This window comes from Pipistrellus kuhlii, unplaced genomic scaffold (genome assembly GCF_014108245.1).
Source record: "Pipistrellus kuhlii isolate mPipKuh1 unplaced genomic scaffold, mPipKuh1.p scaffold_m20_p_39, whole genome shotgun sequence".
In the NCBI taxonomy this organism is placed as follows: domain Eukaryota; kingdom Metazoa; phylum Chordata; class Mammalia; order Chiroptera; family Vespertilionidae; genus Pipistrellus; species Pipistrellus kuhlii.
Window position 1 is genome coordinate 392,675 of NW_023425539.1, and position 22,300 is coordinate 414,974.

The 22,300-nt window shown below is 54.3% G+C and overlaps 1 protein-coding gene across 7 annotated transcripts in view; it reads right to left on the minus strand.

The window, feature by feature from the left end:
* Nucleotides 1-22,300, minus strand: part of RAP1GAP2 (RAP1 GTPase activating protein 2) — a 211,038-nt gene that overhangs the window by 77,258 nt on the left and 111,480 nt on the right. For all 7 annotated transcript variants that reach the window (XR_004982734.2, XR_006739624.1, XM_036408405.2 and 4 more), the window contains one exon: nucleotides 19,116-19,200. Coding sequence is in view for 5 of the 7 variants with exons in the window: in XM_036408405.2 (XP_036264298.1) it covers nucleotides 19,116-19,200 (85 nt within the window). In the remaining 2 variants the exon portion in view is untranslated. The remainder of the gene's footprint in view (nucleotides 1-19,115; nucleotides 19,201-22,300) is intronic.

A 22,300-nucleotide genomic window follows, 5' to 3' on the forward strand; every position in this document is an offset into this window, starting at 1 on the left:
GCCTGACAAGGGTTGGGGTAGGGCCCGTGGGCTGCCCCTCCCAGGACCAGCTGTTGGGGCTGCAGGACGCATTTGGCTGCAAATGCATTCACACCAACGCAGCCTCCTGCAGTCCCCACCCCCAGGCAAACAACCAAACACATGGGTGGTACAATGGATAGCTCCCAACATTCACATTCACACACACACACACACACACACACACACACACACACAAACACAAACCTGGGCTTCAGGGAGGTTTATGGGCCCCCGAGACCCAGTGCACACCCCTCCTACTGTAGAAATAGTAATCACCTGTTGCCGCTTGCAATGGGCCTGCCCAATGGTCCCCTCCTCAAAGGAGGCAAAGAAGGCAAGAAAGACGAAATTAGAAACCTCCGCCTCTTTCTCACCATCCACTACTTTTCCACCAAAAGAGCTCCACGCCTCCCGGGAGTGTGTGTGAAGCGGTGCTGGCGCCGTGCTCAGAGGCCGGTGCCTCCTCCAGGATTGAATCTGGGCAGGACGGCCCGCACAGGAGTGTGCTGGGAGTGTGCGGCCCAGCAGAAGCGCTCATTCTGGCCGAGGAGGCCGCACAGCCTCCACGGAGGCCTGGTCTCCCCTGAGGAGGTCTCCAGGGGCCCTGAGGGGCAAGGTTAGCTGTGGACACAGTGGTGAGGCCCCAGCTCCTGGCAACCTGACCCCTGAGTCTACCAGCTGACTTAGCCAGCAGCTGGTGAGCTTGTGGCCTCTCCTAATCTCTGCCCCCAAACACCCTACTTCCCTCTCCCCCCACCCCCCACCACCAGCCAATCATCTAGTATTGATGGTAGCAGCCACCAGGGGGCCTGCTGAGCCACACAGAGGTGCCAACTCCCAACTGGGGCACCGTGCCATCCTCTGCAATGTTGACAGGTGACCGCAAAGCAGGCCTATCTAAAGAGCGCCCTGCCTCCTCCCAGCCCAGACACCCTGCCAGGGCTCTCTCAGCCGCCCGAGAGCAGGTGATCTGCCCGGACCCCAGGGCACAGCCCCATCTTCACTACACTGGCCACATGTTACCCAAATGGAAGGGTGGCCTGGAGCCCTGGGGGTGGCCAGCCTGGAAGGGCCACCAAGAAGTGAAGTCATAACCCTGCTCTCTCGGGCCTAAAGGATAGGACATGTCTCCTGGAGCGGGAAGGGGCATCCTGATTTTGGCTGAACCTATGAGAGACTCAGGCAGGGCACTCACCCTCCCAGCCATCCTCCCCTCCTAGAATTGTCAGGCGGCCTGGATCTGTTCCGCCCCGGGAAACAGCGTGTCCGGACTGCTCAAGGAGCCAGCGGCAGGCAGTCCTGGGTCCCAGCCACCAGGAGGAGAGTCTTGCCTTGCATATGGCGACCCCACCTCCACAGGGAGAGGATGGAGCGCCAATCTTCCTGCCTCCACCACCGATCCATCTGGCCCCACAGCTCCCCTGAAATGCTCCGGTCAAAGTCACCCATGACCTCCAAGCTGCCAAATCCAAGGAGAACTCTCAGCACCACCCCTCCTTCTTGCGGCGTTCCCTCCTCCGGGTTCCACAGCAGCCCCGCTCTCCTGGTCTCCCTTCAGCCCCCTCAGACGCCCCTTCCTCCCATCCCTGTCTCCACTGTCCTCCCATGCTACCCACCTACCCCTCCGGATTTAATCCCATTTCTGTGCTGATCCCCCCACATGCATATCTCCAACCTTGACCTCACCTTGGACCTCCACATCAGCATCTCCAGATGCATGTTTGATTTTTCCACTTCACCGTCTCATGAGTTTCTCAAACTCGGGGCATCCAAAATAGAGCCCCTGAACTTACCCTCCAAACCTTTCCAGGCTTCTTCATCTCAGAAAAATGGGAACAAAACCCATCCACTGCTCAAGTCCCATCTGGGATGACTTGATATCTAGATTCCTCCCTTCCCCTCACTCCCCATGTCCAACCCATAGGCACACCTGCTGTCTTTGGGCTTCCTCGATACACAACCTGAATCCATCCATGTCTGTCCTCCTCCACTGCCAACCTACCAGGTCCAAGTCCCCTGCACTGCTTGTCCAGACTAGAGCAATAGTTTCCAATCTGGCCTTTCTCCTTCCATTTTTGATAGAGGAGCTTAGGGAGGGCTTCATGGGGAAGGTGGCTGAGCCTCTGAGTGAGGACATTTGGGAAGAAGGAGGGAGGCTACAGGATCGGGGAGAAGGGAAGTGAGCATGAAGCACTTGCAGGGAGGACAGTCAGCCTCACTGGCTGCACACCACCCATTGTTGTCACATGATCCCGGACAGGAGTGACCTTCCTGGGATTCCACCCATGACCTCCACCACCGAGTGCCCGGCGCTACCCCGAGGCAGCCATGTGTGCACCTTCAGCTAAGGGGAGACTGGCCTGCTTTCCTGCCCCAGATAGAGAGTTCTCCCACATCTGGTGGACCCTTGCTCCCCCTCAGGAGGCAGTGGGACAAGCCATGACACTCAGCATCCCACGCGTGGTCTTCGGGACTCAACCAACTTCATGAGTTTTTCGAACCTACAGACTGCCTTGTGTGAGTTCAAGAAAAGCATCCCTCAGGTAACTAACCTGCTGGCCAGATGCAGGCCCTCCCCGGACACCCTGCTGGCCAGCGGGTGGCCAGTTTCAGCCCCACTCCTCCCCTGTGCCGGGCACACTGGACAGTGTGCATCCTCCCAGGGTCTCTGAGTCCAAGGCAACGTCTGAGCTGCACCAGAGCCCAGTGCCCTCAAAGGCCCATCAGCTGAGGAGAGCGGGCCAGGCTCAGGGTGGCCGGGAGTCTTGCCCAGATGACCGTGGTAACAGTCCCCGTGGGGCCGAGGCTGCAACTGCCTCCCCCCTCCCCGTCCCTCACAACAGCTGCCAGCCAGTTCCCGGAGGAGACCATCTGGGTCTGGGTGCAGAGCCCCCGCACGAATGGAGCAAGGAGAATGAGAGATTATCGGGGGGCTGGAAGGCCCTGCCGGGTGTTTGCCTATGCGGCAATACTGAATTGTAAACATGTGCCCCTGTTTACTTTCCCTGCCAGAGTCTCGCTGGCTGCCCGGTAGCCAGGCAACGCTATCTGACCTGAGGGACCAGGAGGGGGACTTTCTGTGCCAGGCAGGTCACCCGGGGAGCTTATCCAGGCACAGCCAGTGTCAATGCAGCAGCGCCTCCCTCCCCTCCCACGGGCCTTCCCACCTCACCCCCAGATGACCCTGGCCCCACGGGACAGCCCGCGTGCTGACGGGAAGAAGCAGAGGCTGGTTCTGCGGACGGGAGAGGTAGCACTGTTAGGATGAGACAGGAGCAGATTCCCGGGATTAGGTGCCATCATTGACCTGGGGTGGGGGGCAGCTTTGCTGTTTCCCTGCCAGCCACACCAAGAGCCAAGAGGCTGGACATGCAGCGAGAAAGACTCAGATTAGATGGGAGGAAGGGGAGAACAGGTGACTGAGGCGGGCAATGGCGCCGCCTTTCCAGAAGAGACTGGACAACTTGACATCGGGGCTGAGCGAAGCTCGTCTCTTTTTCTTTCCTCAATGAGGGGTTATAATTCCCCCTGGGTGGGGGTTCAGAAGTTGCTGCCTAAGGTGACAAAACCAAGGCCAAATCCCAGCTCCAGACTGACAGTGTGGGTGGTGGCCTTCTTTCCTCTGTGGGAAAGCCTAGGGACATGCAACATGCCTACCCTTTAAACCCCATGGTCAGGGGGAGGGCCTCTGGAGTCATAGTATGGTGATGAGTTCACAAAGGAATAAAGTAAGGCAGCCAGAGAATCAGCGGCAGAACCATGGAGTCCCATAGGAGAAAGCATGGAACCCCATAGGAGAAAGGCCTTCCATGTGCTGGGGGGAAATCCCCCATTTTAGGGGCAATGGGGAGGTGGAGGGATTAAGGGGGGAAAAGGAAGGAAGGAAGGAAGGAAGGAAGGAAGGAAGGAAGGAAGGAAGGAAAGATAAAGAACTCATGGACAGGTGGCCTGTGGCTCAGTTGGTTTGGCATTGTCCTGTTCATCGAGAGGTCACCAGTTGGCGTCCCTGCAAGAACATAGGCCAGGGTAGCAAGTTCAATTCCTAGCAGGGGGTGTGCAGGAAGCAGCTCCTGATCAATGATTATATTTCTCTCTCATTGATGTTTCTATCTGCCTCTCCATCTCCCTTCCTCTAGCTCTCTAAAAGAATCAATTTTTTAAAATCAATTTATTAAAAAAAAAAACAGACCTCCTAACAGATGCAAGTCCAACAGGCCTTTGTGGGAGAAGGAACTCGGACCCTCTGCTCCATGCCTCTGGCGGGTAACCCTCCCCCGCTCCTCCACGCTGAAATGCTCTGTGGCACCTAGTACTCAGTCTGGTGAACTTTACTTTGACATTTTGATAGCTGCCTTAAAGCGCTCCGCTAATCTTCCAGAGACCAGGTGTGCCCTCCGGACCTCCCCCGGGGGCAGGACTCCTGCAGACAGGAGAAAGGCTGCCTCCGGTGTGAAGGACCAACAGGACTCGGGGCACTGCCAGTCCATGGCGACTCGGGCTGGACGGAGGACCTGGGAGGCCTGGCTTCCCAGCTCCCACCTCGGCTGCCAGCTCTGCCCTCAGGTTCCCCCAGGCTCTGGATCCCCAGCTCAGCCCTCTTTCCGGGTGACGAGGCCCAGCCCTGACCTTATGGGACCCTCCCAGGCTCTGAAGTCCCACCTTCCTGCTCCCAAGTCTGACCATTTATTTCACACACATGCTTCCTGCTTCTCTTTCCTGGTGTTCAAGAGACTCCCTCCAGGGCACCCGGACCCCAGGATCCACCCCTCATGACAAAGTGATAGGAAGAGCATTGTGCCTGGTTTCCTGCCTTCCGGCGCTTACCCAGGCTACTCCTGCCTCCACCTCCCAGCAGGGACCCCGGAGCACTCCGGGGAGGTCATGTCCCGCCTCATGTCACTCTCAGAGGGTGATTTCCTGGGCTCTGCCTCCTCGTAGCCATCAGACCCTCCAAGAGCAGAGATCATTCCTCCCCGGTGCAATACAGGGTCACCAGCGTGAGAAGGTGAAGAGAAATAACCCACAGACCCTGCCTCCTGCCTCCCACAGCCCAGCCCTCCCAAGTACGGAACACCCACCCCAAAGGGACACTCAGAGGTTGTCTTGGACCCCCTCATACATCCACGGGAGGGTGAGGCCCAGGAGCAGTGAGGGAACCCAGTCTGAGTCTCAATCACCCCGACCCCCACCACGCCCCTGGGGTGAGACGCAACCTGGTCTCCTCTGAGCTCGGCCACCACTACAACCAGGCCCTGGGAAGGGACAGCTCTAGAAACAGCAGCAGGGCATCTGGCCAGGGTCCTAAACCAGACGCCTGTAGGACTCAGGAAGGACAGCAGGCACAACAGGAGCTGGAGAGAACTCGCCCTTCCCCGTAGTATGGAGATGAACTGCTGGCCAAACACAATCATCTGGGGACAACCAGGGCCCGCCAGCTAGTGATCCTCCATGAGGCACACCCATCTCCTCCACCTCACCTCCCACCTCACCTCGCAGCCCCTCCCTGTCCTCTTCCCCCTCCCTGCTTCTCCTCTGTCCCTTCTTCCCTCTCCTCGCCTCACTCACCCTCCCTCCTGGCTTCCCACTGAGAGCCGACCAGCCGTCACATTCACATCTGACATTTCACACGCTGCTCGCTCAGCCCGTGTCCTTTGCTAACAGACCTCTTCACTCCCCCAGCTCCCCCAGCAGCGCTCAGCTTGGTCTCCCGGTAATTGAGCCCGGGCTCTGGAACGTTCTGTTCATGAGGCTGGAGATGCAGAGCAGGGCGCCTGCCTCCGTAGCGGCAGCCAGGCCCTCGGAGGGGCCCAGTCAGACGGCACCAGCCCCTCCACAGCCTGGTCCTCATATTTCCAATCGGAGAGCCGCCCGCTACGTATAAGCTTGAAACAATTCAGTATAAAAATTAACATGTCCACCCTTAAAATTATGCTTTTTAATCTTTCAGCTCATCTTCAGAGGACTCTTATAGGAATTAATCTCTCTTACAGAGAGGAAACATTTAGTTAAACTTCAGCAATCCCTTCTGAGCTGCCAGCTTTTTGTTTTTTTCTCTTTCCTGGTTAAATTGAATTTAACTGTTTTTATTATAAAGGAGCACAAGCAGTGCAATCCCGTTTATTTATGTCTGTATCTGTGTATGATGCCAAGATGTCTGGACACTTAAGCAAATGGTAAGGATGAATATGTCTGGGTGGTAGAATTATTATTAGGGTGTGTGGTGTGTGTTTTTTACTTTCTCTGTGCTTTACAATTGCTTGAGTTTTTTATAATAAGAAATATACCATTTTATTTCACACACAAAAAAAGTCTTATAAACATTCTCTAAGAAAATACTGGGCTTTTTGTTCCATGCCACGTTCTCAAGGTTGGAGCCACCGGTGAGGAGTCATAAATCACCTACTAGGACCATTTGCGAAGCACCAGCCACCAAGTGTTTAGGAATCACCAATGTGGGCCCTTCTGCACCAGGCCCTGCGGCAGCAAGGATGGGAAGAGCACGCCCTGTCCCAGTGGGATGTGAGCCTGGGCCGCCCTGGGCCGGATCTCCCAGCCCTGCCCCTGCAGCGCCCTGTCCCATCCAACACCCTTGCAGTCTCATTTGCATGACACCCAACCACACAAGGTCAGGGGGTGCTGGCACGGCATCTGGGCCTCACCAAGCTCCTCAGAACCTCCTGAAGGGGACAGCCCAGACCTAGAATGGGTTAAATGGTGACCCCCCTTTCAGCATCCCCCCCAAAAAATGTATGTCCCTCCCCAGGAACCTTCGAGTGTGACCTGATTTGGAAAAGGGGTCTTTGCAGATAGAATTAAGTTAAGGATCTTGAGACCCAGGTGGATCCAGATGGGCCCTAAATCCTCGTCAGAGACCCACAGAGCAGAGATGCCAGGGACGAGAGGAGGCCGGGTGAGGACGGAGGAGAGAGGGGAGTCCCCAGGCTAAAGGAATGCCTGGAGCCACCAAAAGCTGGGAGAAGCAAGCAAGGACCCTCCTCCTCTAGTGCCTTTGGAGGGAGCACGGCCCTGCCGACACCCTGATTCTGGACTTCCAGCCTCCAGAACTGCGAGAGAATAAATGCCTGTTGTTGTCTTAGGCCACAAGTTTGTGTTAAGTTGTTACAGCAGCCCCAGGAAATAAATGCACACCCGTGGCCTGAAACTCATCTCCACATCGAGCAGGGAATCTGCCAGGGGTCCGAGGGGAAAAGGACAACAGGAAGTACATATTGGGGCTCAGTATCCCTTTAGGAGCAAACACAGGACCCCCCACCCACCTACTGTCCCCCAAGGCACCAGACACACTGGGCCTGAGTTCAGGAGGGACGTCTGGCAGAACAGCCCTCCTGAGCGGGTGTCAGCGCAGAGTCGCAGCAGCTGGAACAGGAGAGTGGGTTAACCAATGAACCAGTGCCACAAGCACTGAGCTCAGAGCCCATGAGAATAACCACTAGCATCCATTACACACCGATATATAATACCATATGTGCCCGATGCATTCCGAAGCCCTCGCCCACCTGCTTCCTCCTGTAATCCTCAAAGCCACCTCCTAGGGCGGGCTCAGCTCTGCAAATCTCAGAAGAAACTGAGATGACGGAGCTGCACAATGCCTCATAGTTGGTTCCTAAATCCCACGGCTGGGCCCAGGCCCCTGTGTCCCAGACCCACCACAGTCCATCAGGAAAAGCATGGCCCCAAACAAGCAGGAAGCCATAGAGCTGGGGGCTGAGTGAGTGGAGGGCAGCGGGTCAGGCCTCAAAGGCAGGTGGCACAACGAGGGCCAGAGAAGTGTGGGGAGCAGCCCCAAGGAAACACCCTAAACGCCAAGTGCTCTATGGGGCACAAGGTCAGGGTCTGTCTAGAAACACAAACTCGTTTCCACAGTAGCCGCAGGCCAGAGGAATGAGGAAGGAAACTTGTGATGGGGACAAACAGTTCATAAAACACTGTCTAGCCCAGGGGGTTCACTTCCAGGTCAGGGTGCATGCCCAGTTTGCAGGCCCGATCCCCAGTCGGGGGTAAGAGGAGAGCAGGAGGTATCCTATCAATAATTCTTACTCATTACTGATGTTTCTATCTCTCTCCTCCTCTTCCTTCCTCTTTGAAATCAACAAAAATATTTTTTTTAATAAGAAAATTTTAGGGGGGGGCGCCAATGGTAAAATATGTACACAGATAATAATTTAACAAAAAAAAAATTTTAATTACTATGCAGCATTGTAAGTTTGCCTAAAGTTGAAGACAATATATTTGGTAAGTAAATAAAAATTAGTTTTAAATTGTAAAAAAAAAAATTTTTTTAATGAAACACAGTGTAAGGCCAACCGTAGGACTCTCCATACCCTTGAACTGTCCAGGTCTCCACTCCGTCCAATTTCTAAATCCTTTACGAGGAACCTGACCTTGCAGGGTGTCCCTGTCCCCCTGGGGACCGCCTGGACGGTGAGCCCTGATTGGCTCAGGCCAGCCTCACCGCAGGAACCCAGAACATGATACCACGGGGACGCTCCTCTCCCTCTCCCTCCCCAAGAGGAGCCCTCCCCAGGTCTGTCCGAGCTGGCGGCGGCGGCGCAGGATCTTTGTTTCCAGCCTTTTGCCAATACCCCCACTGTCACCCCAGTTTCTCAGGCAGAGTTCGGGGTCTAACACACAGGGCTCCGGTGCGGCCACTCACACAAAACGCAATTTCAATGTGTGTTCATTGGACATGGAGAGAGAGACTCTTGAGCCGCGAGGACCCCAGCCGGGCAGGAAATCAAGGAGTCCTGGGGAGAAACTGCATTCACAGCAGAAAAACCGGTGTACTCCCTTCCAGACTTTCCCTGTAAGCACTGCTGTTCTCTGGAGGAGAGATGACTAACTAACGTTTCTGCTGCACCTGCTACGCGCCTCTGGTCCAAGTGACAAACGCGCATCATTTCAGTTAGACCCCTTTGCAGCCACATGAGAAAGGTCCTCTTACATTCCTGTTCTGCTAACGAGGAAACGGAGGCAGAGAGCACTTACACAGCCCGAAAGTGCCCGGGCAGACTGCCCCCAGAAACTGCGTTCTTAACTACTCGACATTGAGGAAGAGCCTCGGAAGGCTCGATCCAGGTCAAAGGGACTCGACGGGTCAAAGGAAAGGGTGACAGGCTAGAGCAGTGGTCGGCAAACTCATTAGTCAGCAGAGCCAAATATCAACAGCACAACGAATGATATTTCTTTGGAGAGCCAAATTTTTCAAACTTCTTCTAACACCACTTCTTCCAAATAGACTCACCCAGGCCGTGGTATTTTGTGGAAGAGCCACACTCAAGAAAAGAACCGCATGTGGCTCGCGAGCCACTGTTTGCTCGACCACGGGGCTAGAGGCTAAAGGAGAGAGGGAGAGAGTTCCCAGAGAGAGCATTCTGGAAGCCCAGCTGGCCTGTTCCCCAACACAAAGGAGAGAAGGAATAAGGACCAGATGGGCAGATGCCTAGGCCTGGCCGTGGGCTTCCTTAGCAATTTCTTGGAAGCAAGGCTCCCCTGTGGGGACTCCAGCTCCGAAGGCCAGGGGCCCAAGGCTACGTGGAAGCAGGCGAGGGACTCTCATGTGCTGGTGGCTCCCAGGTTCCTAGAGAGAAGCCTTAACTGTGTCGCAGGGGTAAGAACCACATCACATCACCACCACCATAATTATCATAATGGTCATAATTATCATAATGACTTATTGAGCACCTACTACATGTAGTCCCTCCACTAGCTACTTCCTGGATTCCTCGCTCCTCCTCACACCCCTGTCCCTGTTCCCCAGGGGAAGAAAGTGGAGGTCAGGGGGTAAGTAACATGCTCACGTGATTCTTGCAGAGTGGTCTGGAGTAGTGACTAGGACAGCACAGGCTTCAGAGCCACACAGGCAGACCTGACTCCAGATCCTGGCTCTGCACCGCCAGCTCTGGAATCTTGAGCAAATAACTTACCCTCTTCTGACAATTTCAATCAGAGATGCCAGAAGTAATTCATCTCAAATGTCAGCGCCCAGGGGCTGGCCCCGCTGCCTGCAGCGCTCTGCGGGAGAGGCTTCTGACCCACGTCTACGCTCATGGGAACGAGTGCCGTGATCAGTTACGAACACCTGCCACGGGGCGGAAGGCAGGGTGACAGCACCAGTCACCTGTTGGCTACGCCTGATCTGGAGAAACACCACAGAGACATGTGTGCACGTGGATACATACGGCCAATGGATTTTTGACTAAGATACCAAAGCAACTCAACGTCTTTTCAACAACTGGATGTCCACATGGGACTAAATAGACCTAGACCCCTATATTGGGCTGTTCACAATTAAATTAAATTGACATGGATCTTAGACCTAAAGCTAAACTGATAAGGCTTCTAGAAGAAAACATGAAAATTATATTTGTGATAATAGGCTAAGCAAAGACTTCTTAGGAGGTGGAAAGCTACAGACATAAAAAAATAAAAAAAATCCAGGAGTTAGACATCATCAAAATCAAAACTTCTGCTGATCAAAGACACTGTTAATCGAAACCAGTTTGGCTCAGTGGATAGAGCGTCAGCCTGAGGACTGAAAAGTCCCAGGTTGGATTCCGGTCAAGGGCATGTACCTTGGTTGCGGGCACATCCCCAGTGGGGGTGTGCAAGAGGCAGCTGATCGATGATTTTCTCTCATCAATGTTTCTAACTCTCTATCCCTCTCTCTTCCTCTCTGTAAAAAAATCAATAAAAAATATATTTTTTAAAAAGACACTTCTAAAAAAAGAAATGAACTTGTATCCAGAATAGGTAAAGAATGCCTACAAGAAGACAAACACCCCAGTTTTCAAGGAGGATGAGGGGCAAAAGGAACTATAAGAATGGTCAACAAGCATACGAAGAAGTGGTGACAATATTAGCAAAACGCAAATTAAAACCTCAGTGAAATACTCCTACACACTCACTCACGTGGCTAAAATTAAATAACTTGACAATGGCAAATGTTGGCGAGGATGTGGAACAGCGGGACTGTAAAACAGTACCACCATCTGGCAAAATGTTTGGTTTCATATCGTTAAACACTCGCCCAGCATTTGGCCCAGCCATTTTACTTTAGGTACTTACCTAAGAGAAGTGAAAACAAAACAATAAAACCTATACCAGAATGTTCATAGTATCTGCCTGTGCATTATAGCCAAAGACTGAAAACACGAATGTCCCTCAATAGGAGAATAAGCAAACTGGTGTGTTCAGACAGAGGAACACACTGCTGACATGCTCAGCAGCATGGGCAAATCTCACAGAAATGGTGCTGAGCTGGACACAAGGAGTACACACTACATGATTCCTTTTAAATTGAGTTCTAGACCTGACAAAACCAATTGAGGGTGAAAAAAACCAGAACACTAGCTGCTTGGGAGGTAGTGGGTGGGAGGGATTGACTGTGAAGGAACATGAGGAACTTTGTTGGGTGGCAGATATGTCCTGTGTCTGCGTTAAATCAGAGTGTACCCTTTAATAAAAGCATACAGCCCTGGCCGGTTTGGCTCAGTGGATAGAGCATCGACCTGTGGACTGAAGGGTCCCAGGTTCAATTCCAGCCCAGGGCATGTACGTTGGTTGCAGGCTCCTCCCCGGCCCAGGCCCAGGTCAGGGTGTGTGCAGGAGGCATCCAATCAATGTGTCTCTCTCACATTGCTGTGTGTGTGTGTGTGTGTGTGTGTGTGTGTCTCCCTGACCCACTCTCTCTAAAAATCAATGAAAAAATATCCTCAAGTGAGAATTTTAAAAAAATAATTAATTAAAAGTATACAGTTAAGACTTATGCATTTCAATGTATGTCAACTTTTTAAAATCTGGCTGCAGCTAATGGGTAGCCAGATTAGCAAGAAGTGTAAGCTAGTTGACCTCTAACACATGAACAATGAAAATCAGGGGCACTATACACATGTGCAGCTGTGCACACATGAGGGGTGGAGCCAGGCAGGTGCTGCACACACAGGCATCTCCGTGGTCTTGATGCCGCCAAGGGCAGCCCGGCAGGTGCAGACCAGATGCTCTGCCCTTGGGGTCCCCTGTCCTCTGGCCTCTGAAATCAAAACACTCCTGGAAGTGGCTCCTGAGATGGCCTCTGGACGGGCGACAGACATGGGTCTGTGTGGAGACCACAGACGGCGTTCCCAGGGCCCACAGACATCAACGAGAGAGCCAGCTAACCCTCCTGCAGCGGTGGTGATGAGGGCAACAAATAGTTGCCCTCCCCAGTCCCCTTCCAGGGCTTTCTCCAAGAAAGGAAAAACCAAACCTCCCTGCTGTGTCCCTGAGCCCTTCCTGCCCCCACCCAAGAGGCTCCCAGCATCCTTCCCACCAATGCCTCCCCCCCTTGTTCACACACTTGGTAGATCTGAGAGGGGCTGACACCCCCTCACTCAACTCTTCCCAGGAGAGAAGGGGGAAACGAGGGGCAAAGTTTGGAAGAGAGGGGCTTGGGCCTGAGGTTGTGCTACAAGCTGGAAAGGAAACCCCGGCCAGGCCCAGAGGGAGAGACTGGCTGGTGGGCCCTGGTGAGCCTGGAAGCGTGGGAGGAGGAGACCAGATGCTGGGAATGATGAGAAGGTCCCTCTGATACCCGCCTTCTTCCCCAGCACCTGGAGGCCTGCCCACCGGCCTGCCCCGACTCTGAAGGTTCCGGATGCACTTGTGAGTGAAGAGCAAAGTACCAAGGAAGCAAAGCAGGAACATGACTTTCTGGTCATCCCCACGAAGGAACACCAGGCCTCCTTCTCCTCTGCTGGGAGGGAGGAGGTCTGGGCAGGCCGTGCACAGAGAGAGGTGGAGAAGGTCTGAGTAGGGGCCACCCTCAGATTTACACAAAGGAATATGGAGAAGATTGAGCAAGGGTCACCTCTCAAGATGGTTCAGATCAATGTCACATCAAGTCCCAGCATTGTCACCCTCAACAAAACACACCGCACTGTGAGCTGGAGGATGATCTGGGGGGGCAGCCCCATCCCCTTCACTCCATGAAGCCCTGGATGGTTGCTGTGTGAGGCCAGTCCCAGGGGGGTTAGCCCCACCCCCTGTGCTTGCCGTGAGGGCCCCTTCCCGCTCCCCCACGGCCTCCCCATGAAGCTGTCCTCACTCCTCTCCACCCCACTGAGAAGCCACATGACACACGGGAGCTTGTCACATGTTCAGCCATATGGTTCCTTCTGCTCGGTTCAGAGTCCCCGTAGACAGCAGGTTCTTTGAGGGGTGAGGACAGCGGCCTCCGTGTGACCCCCTGGGGCCCAGCGCAATGCCGGGCACACAGAGCCAGCCCTCCCTAAATGCCTGTTGATCTGGTTTCTTTGCATGAAAACCAGATCATGACAAACTCGGGCCTGGAAATAATCCACAGTACTCCCAGGGAGACAGCCCCAGTCCCTCTCCCAGCCCACCCTGTGCCATCCACAGTCTGAGTTCTGGCTGGGAACTGGGCTCTCATTCAGCCCATCTGCTCGGCATCGCTTTGGTTGCTTTTTCTCAGTTTCATATTAGAAGGGGGGAAAAATCGCCTTGAAAAACACAAACAGCAAAGAGAGGGGGCAGGCTGCGGGGGACCAGTTGCAGCAGGCATGGCAGTGGGGGGCAGAGAGGGGTTGTGGGAGACAGTGGCCTGGGGGACCAAGGGCCTTCTCAGGCTCCTCCAGCAGCCCCTCCCCCACCAAAGAAGCAGCTACCAGAAGGGCTGTCCCCGCCTGTGGGGGTGGGATGGAAAGAGCGCTTTACCAAGGAGAACTGGGTCTCTGAGTTTAAATCTGCTGGCTACCGTAGGAACGCACGTAACCTCAGTGGGACCTGAGGTGAGTCATTTTCTATGCAGTTTGTCCATAAAAGAGAGGGCTCATCCATCCCTGACATTCTGAGGCTCCCAAGCTAATCAATATCAATGGGGTGTGCCTGCCACCCCTGCCCCACCGACATTGTCAAGGAAACCAGGGGAGACCCGCCCCCATGGCCCAGAACCCCCAGGGCCAGAGATCTGGAGAGGATCCGGCCTCCACCTCAGGTGTCTCAGACTCCATTGTAAATAACAACCCGGGCCAAAACCAGTCTGGTTCAGTGGATAGAGCGTCAGCCTGCGGACTGAAAGGTCCCAGGTTCGATTCCGGTCAAGGGCATGTGCCTGGGTTGCGGGCACATCCCCAGTAGAAGGTGTGCAAGAGGCAGCTGATCGATGATTCTTTCTCATCAATGTCTCTAACTCTCTATCCCTCTCCTTTCCTCTCTGTAAAAAAAAAAAAATCAATAAAATATATTTTAAAAATAAATAAATAACAACCTGGGAGGTCAGAGGCCTTTTCTGCCCTCATAGCCAGTGGGAACCCCGGTCTGCGCATATGATCCCATGTGAGACGGATGGGGGAGATGGGGCTCTGTCCCATCTTGAAGAACCTGTGTCTAGGAGCTTAACTTAGAGAAGTATCACGTGGACACAGAGGCTCAGCTGGGATAGAAGATTCAAGCCAAACCAGAGAAATGGAAGATCAAGTGAAGGCTCCTCTGACCTGGACGTCCCTCCGGTCATCACACCACAAACAGCTGCCACCCAGCCTCCCCGGCAAGGACCGGGGTCTGCAGAGCAGGACAATTGCTGCCTCCAGGAACTCAATGGAGAGAAGCTTCGCGCAACCAGCCACAGACTTGGTAAGTGCCATCCCACCAAGGGCCCGCCCTCTGTGGTGAGCAGGCTGGTGAGGTAAGTGAGGGTGCTGGTTTTAAGTCCCACATGGATCAGTTAGCTTTGCACAAAGAGAAAAAAAGTGTCCCGCCCTGGCCAGTGTGGCTTAGCGGAGTGTCATCCTGTACACCAAAAGGTTTTGGGTTTCATTCCCGGTCAGGGCACATACCTACATTGCAGGTTCAATCCCTGGTCGGGGCAAGTGTTGGAGATAACTAATAGATGCTTCTCTCACACATCAATGTTTCTCTATCTATCTATCTCCCACTCTCACTCTCCCGCTCTTTCTCTCTAAAATCAATAAAAGCATATTCTCAGATGAGAATTTTTTTAAAGTCCTAGCCGTGGACCGGCATCTAACTATAGAATAAGCCCAAATGACAATCACAAAGAGACCCCTAAGTCCAGGTATACCACACACTGACCTCCCAATGCCAACCACAGGAGGGTCCTAACCAAGGGTGAGTCCCCAGGGCAACCCCTGGAATCTTTCTGAGTTCCCAGCCTTGACCTTGGTCTTGGGGCTTTGGACAGTCAAGTCCCAGGCTGGGAAATTCCTGAGCTGAGTTCAAAGAGGAGAAGGACAGAGCTCTCGGGGGTAGGGCTGCCTTCTGACGGTGGGTCACTAAGATATCCCTGCAGGTGGCTGCTCTGCTCTGAGGCTGCCTGGGGTCTCACGCAGGCCAGCCTTAACCCCTGACAGCTGGCCGGACCCCTGTGCTGGCCAGAGCAAATTAGGCCCAGCATCCAACGGATGTTCATAAATAACTTTTTTCATGAGTCATTGTTAACTAATAATGTCTTCCCTGTGCTCCAAATTCTCCATCAGCACCCCTCTCTCCTGTATCTCCGTACACCCTGCTCCCTCCCCTTCAGCATTTCCACACGCTCAAGCCTCCCATCTCACAAGCGTTGTCTAGACCCTCTGACTCCTGCACCATCCCCACTTGCTCCTCACACACCCAGTCTAGTGTCCACCCTCTTCCCTCCCTCCACACAGCCCTTCTCAGTTACATCAGCCGCGGCAACCTGGGCACTCAGCCCCAAGGCCACTGTACTTGGCCTCTTGGAGCAGCGGACACAGCCGCCAGCCGCCCCTCCTTTGTGAATGCTCCTCTCACTGTGTGTCTAGCCTCCTCCGCATCAGCCCTGAGTCCCTCCAGGTGCTATCCCAGGAATCTTCTTACTCCATCCTCTCCCTGGAGAGTTCACTGCCCCATGACCCCCACTCCTACCCCAAGCTTCAATCCCATCTCTATGAAAAGGACCAGTCCAGACCTTCCTTCTAAACCTGGCCCCCAAAATACCCAGCCACTCACTGACATCCCCTTTCGTGTCTCAAGTATGTCCAATCCAGCACTTAGAAGCCAAGCCCTCGCCCTCCCTTCTGGGTCCCTCCATCTCAGAGAATGGCTGTACCATCGATCCAGTGGATCCCACCTCTCCCAGATCCTCCTATTTCCTACAGTCTACCGGTAGGAGATCTGAGATCTGACTGTTCCCAAATAAGGCCCCAGGCCCTTCAGAGTCAGGCCACCATCCTCTCCTCACTGGACTCCTGCAGAAGCTCCCGACTCATCTCCCACTTTCCACTCTGCTCCTTTCTACACCCTCTCCACACAACAGCCACGGTGATTTTCCCCATCATCTTACTCCTCCGACTGAAACCTTCAATGATTCCGTTGCCCTTCGGCAGGAAGAAGCGCGATATCTTCAGCAGAACCTCCAAGGGTCTGTCCCTCCATCCCTAACTGTGGGTGCTCTGACCATGCGGGTCTTCTGGTTGGAGAAGCCATGGCTCTCCTGCCACAGAGCATTTCAGAGGCCACAGCAGGGCTTCCTGAGTGTAAAGTACATATGAATGGGGATGGTGCTAACGTGCAGATTCCGATCCAGTGGCCTGGAGGGAGGTCCGAGATTCTCCACTTCTGCGGAGCTTCCCAAGTGATGCAGGTGTTTGTGGTCTCCTGGCCTCACTGAGTAGGAAGCACCTAGAACACCCTCCTCCACCCTCAGTTGGCTCCTACTCAACCCTCAAGGTTCAGCTTAAACATAGTTTCCTCAAAGAAGCCCTCCCTGACACTCTCCAAGATTAGGTTAGATTCCCCCTCCACAGACCTTACACTGTTCCCCTGTTATGCTGTACGTCTTTGGAATATTCCTATCGAACGGTCCATCCCTCCTTTTTAAAGTTATTTTTTTCAACTCTTGTCTCCCTAGCTAGACTACAAGTTCCACAACAAGGACCACAATGCCACATGGTCAGCATTCTTCTCGTCGTAACACCTGAATTTCCCTTTGAGGAGCCACCCCTCTCCCACGCTTGGTCCTTAGGGTTTAGGTGGTGGAGACGAGGCCACGTCTAGCCAGTCAGAGCCTTCCATCTCTCTGGTTATGATTGGTTCAGAGATAGACACGTGACCTAAGCAAGGCCAATGAGCTTCCTCCCTGGGCCTTTTGTTAGAACTACTGGGGAAAAGAGACTCTTCACTTAGCAAGTAGGAGCAGCTGTCACATTCCTGTCATCACAGAGACAGAGTTTAACAACAAAATGAAACCAGTACAGCAAAGAAGTAGAAAGCCATTATGAAGGCAATAAATTCTCATTTATTCTTAAGCCCAAGTGAGTTATGTTTCTGTCCCTTGAAACCAAGAGTCCTGACTAATACAACATTCAAATAAATATTGGGTGTTGAATGAATTACATGAGCATGTGAGCAACTGAAGACTGCCAGGAGGACTCAGTGACTCGTCCTAGGAAACTTGCAGAGTTCTCCCTGCACATTCCCTCCCCCCATCCATGAGCACAGAGACAAGCACCCCGCACCCCATCTTGCAGACCAACGTGCAAGATGGCCACAGGCTTCTCAATCCGCCGTGCAAACAAGGCACCCAGCCCCTGGCTCAGATGCCAGCACTGCGACTGGGCTGATGAAGGTCCTCTGGCTGTCCGTGCCCCCTAGGGCACCCCACAAGGAGGAGAGCAGAGAGGTCCTCAGTCAGCCCTATGCCCCACCCACTCCTGAATCCTAGTCCAACCAGGGCAGGCGCTGCTGCCATTCAGAGATATTGCCCCTCAGTGCTTACCACACAGCTCTGTGATGGTGGGCATTTAATATGGGTGATAATGGAAAGATGGTTTTTTACCCGCGTTCTTTGGGGATATCACTTTGCAACAGATCAGGTCAGGGAAGAGGGGGTGCAGCAGAGAGCAGCCCTAATTATCATCACACCGAACTATCCATCCTTCATTCTTAAAATTATTTTTCCAACTCTTGTCTCCCTGGCTAGGCTACAAGTTCCAGATCAGGGGAGAGAAGAGCCCTATTTCCCTGTGAGTCACCTCACAGCAGAGCTCCAGGACAGAGCCGGAGGCTGGCCTACATGTCCCCTCAGCTGATTCAGGAAGCGGCGACCTCTTCAAAGCTAGTCCTCACCTGGCAAAATGCAAGGGAGGGAGAGACGGATGGAGGGTGGTGCATTGCTTAGGCAGGGACACTGCCTGAGCCAATTCCTCCCTGAGAGCCACATCAGGTGTGGGTGACCATGCCACCAAGGGGGTCAAGGGTAAAGCGGGAGGGGCATTATGGGGGAGAGGGTGCCACCCCTCAGCCCCTTTCCAGGAATGAGATGGGGCTGGGCATGGGGACCTGGGATGTGATTTCCCAGGAGACAGATTGTGAATAAAATGTTAACAGGAAAAGAATCACCCAGAACCTCTAAGGCACTCTCCCGGTACTGGGGTGGCAGGGCCAGCCCAAGAAGGCCAGTCGGAGGCAGGTAGACCTGCATGCAAGTTCCATTCAAGAACCAGGAGAGGCCTGACCAGTGTGTGGCTCTGTGGTTGAGCAATGACCCATGAACCAAGAGGTCACAGCTGCAGGCAGGAGGCAGCCGATCAATGATTGTCGTCATTGATGTTTCCATCTCTCTCTCCTTCTCCCTTCCTCTCAGAAATCAAATTAAAAGCCATATCTAAAATGTCTTAAAAAAAAAAATAACCAGGAGGGTCCCAACCCATGGGACCCCTGCTTTCCTATCCCCAGGCCCTGGCAGCCCGCCTGGGCAGTAGCCCCTTAAGGCACTAGCCTGCAGCTTCATTCTAAACCTCTCCCACTGACTCTTGCCTGGGGCCCTTGTTCCGGAACCCCACGGTTCTACAAGGCCTCTCACTGATTACCCAGCATCCCGCCAGCCCCCCTCAGCCCAGTCTATTTCCTCACCTAACACCCCTGAGTCCCAGTCACACCTCCCTCCCGCTGTTGAGCTCAGGGGAACGCTGCTTCCAGAGGAGGCTGGGCACCCGGTACCCTCACTGGGCAGGCGCAGCTGGGCCCGGTGCGGAAACAAAGCAGAGCCTTCAGCGGCACCCTCTCCCGCCCCTCCCCAGTTCCAGCTCTAAGCCTCTTACCTTCATGGTGGGAGGTGCCGTGAGAGGAGGGGACAGCGGCCGGTCCGGCAGGGCCACATCGGAGCTGTTGGCCAGCTCCTGCTTCCTGTGAGGAGGCCAGAGAACACAGGAGAGGTGAGTGGGGCCCGCCTGCACCGTCCCCGCTCCTCCAAAGCGCTGGGCTTGGGGGCACCGTCCGACACACACTGAGCAAACCAGAGTGGGTGCCCCTCCTGACTGCGATGGAGTAAAACGCAGAGCAGGGCTGCTCCCCGTGTGGTCCCTGCTCCAGCAGCGGGGACTTGCGAGACATGCAAATTCTCAGGTGCACCCGGGGACTCTCAGGTGACGGGGCCCCGGAATGTGCATTTTAACCGTCTCTTCAGGTGGTTCTAGAATCTAGAGCCACGGGACTAAAGAGATACAGGATTGGTGGGGCTGGGTGGAGAAGAAGGGGCAAGGCGTGGCCCCTTCGTCCCTCAACACACACACACACACACACACACACACACACGCACCCCAGCCAGGCAGCTGGCCTTGGGTGGAGGGGCTGCCTGCTGTGTGAGCTGCAGGTAAAACTTATTTTAGCCCCTGTGGGCTAGGGCCATGGGGAGACTGCTAAACAGAGTTGTGTCGCCATGACAACATGATTCGACAGGTTCCCCGCTCTCCCACACCCTCCACTTTCCATCTGGCCCTTCCAGTGACCAGGGAGTGCTGGCGCACAGTCTGATCTCCAGGCAGAATGTTTGCAGCTGGATAAGGCTTCCGGGCAGTGGTTACGCAATGGCCAGCTGGGCAGAACCCCGGGAGTCCCCGGACGAGGGACTCTGGCGTCCCGGACGTGCCCCAGTCATATCCTGGGACGGGAGGGAAGGCAAGGGCCACAGTACAAGGAGCCTCAAAAGATCAGAATGAACCATCCAACCCCCAACTTTGCAAATGCTTCCTTCTCCACAGCCCCAGCCTGAAGCTGCTGACAGCCCCAACACCTGGTCCTCCTTAAATGACCAAAGAACACCCCCTGCCAGCTCGAGAGAATGCTCTGCACTGCCTTGCAGCCCATGTACTGCCAAAGGGGGTCACAGCTCCAACCCCAACCTCCTTCCTGAGAGAAGCCCACCCCTCTGCCCAGAGCACACCTTGTCCCGGGCCCCAGCTCCTCTCAGCCAGACAGGCCCAGACTAAGAGGAGCCAGGCCAGTGCCCCGGGCCCTGTCCACCCTGACACAAGCCCTGCCTGCCCCGCAGCCTGTCCTCCAGGAAGCACGACAAGGAGGCTGAGTGGACATCTGGCTGGGACAGGCTCCCTGTGACCCTTAACCCCATCCTGCCAACTCGCCCTCTGCTCCTCCATCTGCCTTCCTCCTCCTTTCTTTGTGTGTGTGTGTGTGTGTGTGTGTGTGTGGTGTGTGTTTAAATATACTTATTATTGATTTCAGAGAGGAAGGGAGAGGGGAGAGAGATAGAAACATCAATGATGAGAGAGAATCATTGATCGGCTGCCTCCTGCATGCACCCTTCTGGGGATGGAGCCTGCAACCCGGGCATATGCCCTTGACTGGGAATCGAACCATGACCTCCTGGTTCATAGGTCTACATTCAACCACTGAACCACGAGGCCGGGATTTCCTCTTTTGACCTTGGCCTGCCTCATTCTGATGGCTGGAGAGAGGGTCTCCCTCCTGAACCAGACTATAGCTAGCTTAAGAACCAGCAGGGTCAAGACTCAGCACATGTACACACACACACACACACACACACACACACACGCATGCACACACACACACACACACACACACACGAATGAACACAGCTTCTTCTAGCTTTCCGCCAGAACCACCAACCTTCCCTTCCACAATGGGACCCAGCCTGGCTACTCCGGCCCTCCCCTGCCTGTGGGCCTGACAGAGCTGGGTCCACTCAGGCCCACCCCTCCTGCCACTCTGCCCTCTCCCAAGCAGCCACGGTCCCTCCTCTAGGGCTGCACCCCTGAGAGCCGTGGTGGGGACAGAGAAGGGATGAAGAGCACCACCCTCAGGTCCCTGAGGTGAGGACAGAGGAAGGCAGCTCCCCTCAGGGGCTGGGGACCTAGAAGGAAAATGCATGTAGGGAGGGAAGGGAGGCAAGCCCCCTTCCCCCCCAAAATCAGAGTCTATAGGACCCCTGCGGGTTAGCTGAGGACCTCTGGCCTACGCCCCCGGAGGTGGCTTGTGGGCGAACTTGACCAATAGCTGCCCTGGCTCTCCAAACACACAAACTCTAGGGGAGGGCAATCCTGGCAGGTGTTACACCTGTGATCAGGGACGCCCGTGTACATGGGTCTGTCCATAAGGCCCACGATGTCCACTCCCGTGAGACCAGAGCAGATGCGATTCTTTTCCAAGGTCCCTGCATCCCAGACAAAGGGCCCCCGTACCAAACCCTCCCTGGACTGAGCCCCTCTCCCCTGCGCCAGCCTGTGTGCCCCGGATGCTGGAGTCACCTCCAGGGACCAGTGAGGACTGTCAAGTGGGAGCACAGGGTGTCTCCCACCAGAAGGATTTCCCACGCGATGCTTGGAGCCTGGCCCTGCCGACACTTGACTTTGGACTTCCAGCCTCCAGGACGAAGGCAGTAAATGTCTGTTGTTTCAAACCCGCCGCCCCCGTTGGTGCTGCTTGGCTACCGCAGCCCTAGGAAACAAAAACGCTGCCCACGTCCCAGGCTCTGGCCTTGGCTTTGTAACCAGAGGACCCAAAACAAGGATGAAATAAATCCCTGCTTCAGCCTCGTGCTCCTGCTGTGGTCAGCTGGGCCTCACCTTGTCCTGCCCCAGCCTCCACCACCAATGACATTCGAGTGTCAGCCACCCTCCCAAGGACAGCCAGCCGGCCCCGGCTACTGACTGGTACTGAGATAAGACAGTAATTCCAGCCCTTTCTCAGGCAAATGTCACACATGAGTAGGTGAGAGTGACCTGAGTCTATCAAGGGGTGACCTTGAATCTGATCTAATTTTTATAAGTAAAGAGTAAATTATTGCTGAAACCGGTTTGCCCTCATTGATGTTTCTAACTTTCTATCCCTCTCCCTTCCTCTCTGTAAAATCAATAAATATATATTTTTTAAAAAGACTAAATTATTAGCAGAGGTGGGACCCTCACTAGTCTCTGTAACATCTTTCTAGCAGCCCACAGGGATCTTGACATGTATCAGTGAGATTGGA